At 49.6% G+C, this 6,242-nt stretch overlaps 1 protein-coding gene across 1 annotated transcript; it reads left to right on the plus strand.

Annotated features, from left to right (window-relative positions):
- The first annotated feature begins 1,193 nt into the window (after positions 1 to 1,193).
- Positions 1,194 to 4,823, plus strand: hoxb5a (homeobox B5a). The gene is made up of 2 exons (XM_076023657.1): positions 1,194 to 2,151; positions 3,597 to 4,823. The coding sequence occupies exons 1-2, from the start codon at positions 1,416 to 1,418 to the stop codon at positions 3,842 to 3,844; spliced, it is 984 nt and encodes a 327-aa protein (XP_075879772.1). The 5' UTR covers positions 1,194 to 1,415; the 3' UTR covers positions 3,845 to 4,823.
- Positions 4,824 to 6,242: the final 1,419 nt, after the last annotated feature.

The raw sequence follows: 6,242 nt of genomic DNA on the forward strand, positions 1-6,242 counted from the left end.
GAATCAACAAATCATAAATCAGCAGATTTCCATGCAGTGTGGACGTCACAGATCAGGTTTAACATTCCTCTTCTGCAGCTGGAAGAAGGCTGCATGGAGGAGGGAGGTGGGCGGGGGGGCCGGGAGGGGGTGGCGGCCAGACAGAAATTGAGAAAAAGAAAAGGAAGACAAAACAAAGAAGAGGAAGATTTGGGACAGAGTTATGAAACCATGTCCGGAGTTTATAATGAAGTCAGTGTTTTGGAAAACAGTTGCCAAGTGTGGCAGTTGCAATTGGAGCGATGTTGAAATACACCAAGGAGGAGAACTGTGCATTGTGGGTAATGGGGGACTTTGGCTCTTTATTTTAACACTGTGGCACAATTTGGAATAATTTATTGAGGAAAACAATAATTTCTGATCACAAGAACGTACAGCACTGTATTGTAGTGTGTGTGTGTGTGTGTGTGCGCGCGCGTGCGTTATTACTGTACAATATTATACCTAAAATTTCAAATACAATTGTTCTACACTATTTTCACAGCAATATCAGTAATTATGGGAAGAGGCGGGGATTACATCTTTAAGTACATTGCTTATTAAAAAAAATATTTTTGTTTGAAGCTACTGCTACATTTCCTACCTGAAAAATATCCAAGGTGAAAGTAAGCAAAAAAGGGGATTTAAAAAAAAAAAATTTTTTTTTTTTAAAGGTTTTCAAAAACCTTCTTAGGGGCGGGACCGGGGGACGACTGGAGCTTAAATTTCTGTCGTCTTTTCGCATATTTTATCACGTGCAATAAATTATGTCTGCAGTAGGTGGCGCTCGGAGCCCACCCCCAGCACCTCTGCTCGAAAAGTGGTGGGTGTGAGGGAGAGAGAGGGGGGGAGAGAGAGAGAGAGAGAGGACTATTGCACGCACATACACAAACCCATGCGACTTTGTGTGTGTGCGCGCGTGAGAGAGAGAGAGAGAGAGAGAGAGAGAGAGAGAGAGAGAGGGCGCGCTCACCCCGCCCATCCCTTCATCATTAGAAACCTCAGAGCATGAACTACCTCTGCGAAGCTATCGGCGAGAATTTACGACTGGTCAACAAAAGCACGTGACCGACCCCCCCTCTCCCTGTCTCTCCTCCCTCACCTCACCCCTCACCTCCCCCACTGCACGCACACACACACGCACGCACACACACACACACACCCCTCAATCCAACAAACTCACACTCGAACACACACACACACACACACACACCACCCCACCCCCATATTTGGACGGCGCATACATAGCTAAAAACGAAGTACAGTGCAACGCCATAATTCACTAATACATCATAAATCGTTGAAAGTACGAGCGTTATAACGACCAAGAGAAATCTAACAAATCAAGCGCCCCTTAGCACTCAACTGTAAGCCTGCAAGTCTCTAAAACAACCTAAATGAGCTCTTACTTTGTAAACTCGTTCTCGGGGCGCTACCCAAATGGCCCCGACTATCAACTGCTAAATTATGGAGCCAGCAGCGGCGCGATGAACGGCGGGACGTACAGGGATTCTTCCTCCGCCACGATGCACCATGCGACCGGCTCGTACGGCTACAGCTACAATGGCATGGACCTGACCGTCAACAGCCGAGGAGGGGGGAGCGGCGGCGGCGCCGGCGCCGGAGGACACTTTGGGGGAGGCACGGTCGTCGGGGACACCCTGGGCTTCGGCGCCGCCGCGGTGGAGAGGAGCTTCAGGCAGCCGTCCAGTTGCTCGCTCGCCTCGGCGGCGGAGTCCCTGCTGTCACCCGACGGCGGAGACACCAAGCTGGGCGCGCGGACGACGTCGCCTCGCTCGGAGCAGCAGCAGCAGCAGCAACAACAACCAGGAAGCGGTAATCTGAGCGCCTCGAACCTGTCGTCGTCCTCCGCCTCCGGCGGCGGCGGCTCCGGCACGGCGCAGCACTACACCGAGCTGGACGACTCGTCGCCGGACGCCGAGGAATTGCAACACAGCCGCGACACCGGCCACGGCAGCAGCCACCACCACCAGCAGCAGCAGCAGCAGCAGCCCAGGACGGGGCAGAAGCAGGAGGGCGGCCCGGCGGGATCAGCCGCGGGCGGCGCGGCGGGCAGCGAGGCTCAGCCGCCGCAGATATTCCCCTGGATGAGAAAGCTGCACATTAGCCATGGTACACGCCGCTCTTGTGTTTTTTCAGCTTATTAGCCGCGTATCAGGCGAGTTCCAGGGGCGATAATATTCATAAATGCCGGCTCAATAAGACGCGTGGGCTCATGGGGGTCGGTGACAGTTTAGCGCTTTAGGAAGCGACACGGGGAGCCACGGTGCTCCGCGACTCTTTGAATGCACACCAAAGACCCGGCAGACATATTACTGCTTTGATTTGAGCGGAGTAAATTGGCTGCTGGATAATAGCTGAAAGGCATATTTAGATACGGTTCTTCATATTTGTCCCGCGTCCCATAAAGCATTTCCCCTTTTCTAATTTAATTACTGTGGATATGAAGAGGAATTCTTTCTTCTTCTGCTGAGGGCAAAATATATTTTAACGCACTGCTACCAAAGAAACGAACGCTGATATTTTTCCAGACGTAATTATTGATTTGATATATTTATTTTAACTTGTGTTTGTTTTGCTTTTGAGAGGGTTATTTAGGACAGCTGGCCATCCTCGAGTTGACCAGGCTGAACTCGAACGTTACAGCATATTTTTCAGAGTGCGATTCGTTTTGCACCCCCCCCCCCCTCCTTGTAGAAGCAAAGGGACGCCGGCTGCTTGCCTCCCTCGTCTCCTCTGCCTCGTTTTTTTTTATTTTTTTATTTTAGCAAATTCCACAAAGCGTCATAAATCTGTCAGGCGAGAGGCAAGCCGGGCAGCAAAAGCTCAACAGGCTGAGGAGAGCAGACAGAGCCGGGTGGGAAAAAAGAAAAAAAAACTATGGGGGGAGAGAAAAGAAAGAGAGGCCGGCAAGGCTTTGGGAGGCTGTTGCTCCTTTGAAAAAGTGAAGCTTTATTACGTGTGGGAACTTTATTAGGGAGGTGAGGCAGAGGACGGGGCAATAAAACGCTGAAGGGAGTAAAAAGAGGGGTGGTGGTGGTGGGTGGTGGGGGTATAAAGAAGGTGCTAGTGAAGAGAGGTGGTTAAAAAAGAAAACAGTGAGGTGGCAAATAAAAGCGAATCTCTTAGCGCAAGGCAGGGCTGCGGAGTTGGAAAAGCTGGGAATATAAAATGTGTCGAGAACAAGGGGCGTTTTTTTGCTGTTGTTGTTGTTTTAAATGCGTAGACAGTTGCGCCTTTTACGCGCCGTGATTGCGGCTGCGGCTGAAGGGGCAGTTAGCCCCTCTGAAAGCGTGGGCGGACAGAATCATATTAACACCTGTTGCTACAATACGCAAGAATAAAATTAGGAGCGGGGGTGGGGTCGGGGGGTGAGGATGCCCCATCTAAATGCATATTAGCTAGCCGTATATTTTGTGCGTAAAATTGCTGTCAGCCCGATAATGTTTACGCGCATTCGCATGATCGCACCCGGGCGTCCCCTCCACCCCCCACAAAAACAACCTCTTCCTAACGCATGTGTCCGCTCCTACCTACACCCCCCCTCCCCACCCCAGATATGACGGGCCCGGACGGGAAGCGAGCTCGCACCGCGTACACCCGCTACCAGACCCTGGAGCTGGAGAAGGAGTTCCACTTCAACCGCTACCTCACGCGGCGGCGGCGCATCGAGATCGCGCACGCGCTCTGCCTGACGGAGCGCCAGATCAAGATCTGGTTCCAGAACCGCAGGATGAAGTGGAAGAAGGACAACAAGCTGAAGAGCATGAGCCTCGCCACGGCCGGCAGCGCCTTCCAGCCCTGAGCGCGCGGAGCCCACCACGCCGCCCGCCTGCCCGGCCTGCCTTCCCCTCTTTCCGTCCCTCCGTCAGTCCATCCGCTTTGTCAGAGTCGCTGTAGAGTTCGCGCGGTGCAAAGGCAAGAGAAACAAGCCGGGGCGGGGGGCTGTGTGGGGGCAAAACAAAAGGGAAAACTTGAAGAAAAGGAAATTAAAGAAGATAAGAAGAAGGAGGAGACGGCGAAATGGCAGAGGATGCCAGTGGGGAAAATGGAGCAAAAGGCAGATGAAGACACGAGAATTCCAAATTTCGACTTTAAGAGAAACATTTCCTATCATCACCTGAGTACTGTACAGCAGCGCAGCACTTTTACTTTAGTTCGGCATGTCGGTCTTCGGTGTTTTAAAAGCAACGTTAAAGATAATGACTGTGGTACTTTGCTCTTGTAGAAAAAAAAGAGAAAACTTGGTGTTCATATATGCTGTCGTTTTTTTGTATATATCTAAAAAAAATGCATCTGGAGGAGTAGGAGATGAGAAAAGAATGAATAATGCTACCTATATGTTTCTACCTAGACCTGCGTTCGCCCTTACAACCTTACTACCTACTTGTTGTTTAATGTCTAAATATCGTTTTACGTGTCAAAGTGAGATGTGTTTTTTTATATATATATATAAATATATATAATTGACCAAGTGCTTTCTAGAGAAGTTGGCATGTGAGCTCTTATCGTAAGTTATTTACAGTCCATGGCGCGTGTATAGCCCTCGCGTTTCAGTCCCCCTTTGCTTTGTGTGTGTTCGGGAAAAGTGTGTGTGTCTGTGTGTCTGTTTGGGGGGAGGGGGGGTGAATATGTGTATGTGTGTGTGTGTGTGTGTGTGTGTGTGTGTGTGTGTGTGTGTGTGTGTGTGTGTCTGTGTTTTTGCCCTGCCTTTCATCTCCATATCCACCCACCCACGTTACGGTGTGTATAGCGCTATTATTATTAAAAGAAATGTAACTGTATATTATTGCTGTTATTTACTATTGTAATTATTGAATTCGTGTCTCAGAAAAGGATGTAAATAGATATATTGACATTTTTAAATGTGACCATTTGGCTATTTGTAGTTCCAACGCGCGTGTACGTGTGCGCGTGCCCACCAGTGTGTGTGTGTGAGTGTGTGTGAGAGAGAGAGAGAGACGTGGCTAACCGTCCTGTGAGGCCTGTATAAGCGTTCTGCCAATGAGCATTTTGTATTTGTTTGTAACTTGGAGGAAGAAGAAGTAGAAAAAAAAATGCAACAATAAAGTCGCTCATATTCATCAAAAAAAACAGAACTCAGACAGACTGGAGCAGCTGGTTGTTGGTGATGCACCAAACTTGTCGAGCAAATGGGCTCAGCGCCGTTTCGAAAACAACGACGCGTCCACGTTGCCAAACATTTTTTTTTTTAATGTGACTTCAGCTTTGCGCAGAACCGCGCCGTCATTATTGGCCGGAGACAAACGAAACTTGGGGGAATATTCGTGATAATTATTGCGTACGGATTTTTTTATGTGAGGCGTAAATCCTCGCGCGTCAGTCGTTTTCTCCAGATGGCATCAGCTGCCAGACTCCGCGCTCTGTGCGCCACTTTAAAGCCGCTTTGGCTGAGAAATGAACCAAGGAGGGCGTTCAGAAACCGCCAGTTCTTATATGTACCAAGTCCGCTTTAGTGCTTTTTTTTTTTTTTTTTTTTAAATCCTACGCAAACAATCACATTTTTCGTTGCTCAACAGAACATTGTCTTAATGGAGTTATTTTTCCAAACAGAAAGTTTCCAGCTTTGCTTTAAAAGTTTCCAGTGCGTAAAGACGCACGGCGACACTTCCCGTGTGGAGGCCTGCTTCTCTGTTATCCAGGCAGGCCTCGCCTGGAACTCCAGACAGCAACCTCCTGAACCCCGGTCAACATCACGGCGACGTCCTCACCAATCACCGCGCACACGCCACACGCAGACGCGCACAGGCCAATTTTCCTCTCCGCTACCAAGTCTGACAAGACAACAAACTACCGGCGGTGGACAAATTGGTTGATTTTGTCTAAACAGCCTCCCGCTTTCCGTCCGAACGGAGGCCACTCCCGGCTAAATTAGGTTACCACCTAACGGTTACGAACTGCAAAACATCCAAGTGAACTTTTAAACTCACCGGCTGCTGATGCCGCTCGCGGCTTCCGTGACCGCGCAGGGGAGCCGCTGGGGGTGGTGGTGGTGGTCATCTGGACACAACCGCTACCACCAACCTCCTGTGTGTGTATGTGTGTGTTTGTATGTCGAGATATGTTTTTTAAAGCGAAACCCCTTCAGCTGAGGGCCACACCGCGGAGAAGAGAGAGGGGGGGAAAAAAAGAAGCTTTGACATTTACATGTCAAACGGACGAAGGTTTTTTATCTCCAGGTT

Source organism: Nelusetta ayraudi, unplaced genomic scaffold (assembly GCF_046127955.1).
Source record: "Nelusetta ayraudi isolate G7.1 ecotype Tasmania unplaced genomic scaffold, CSIRO-AGI_Nayr_v1 ptg000016l, whole genome shotgun sequence".
NCBI classification, from domain to species: Eukaryota; Metazoa; Chordata; class Actinopteri; order Tetraodontiformes; family Monacanthidae; genus Nelusetta; species Nelusetta ayraudi.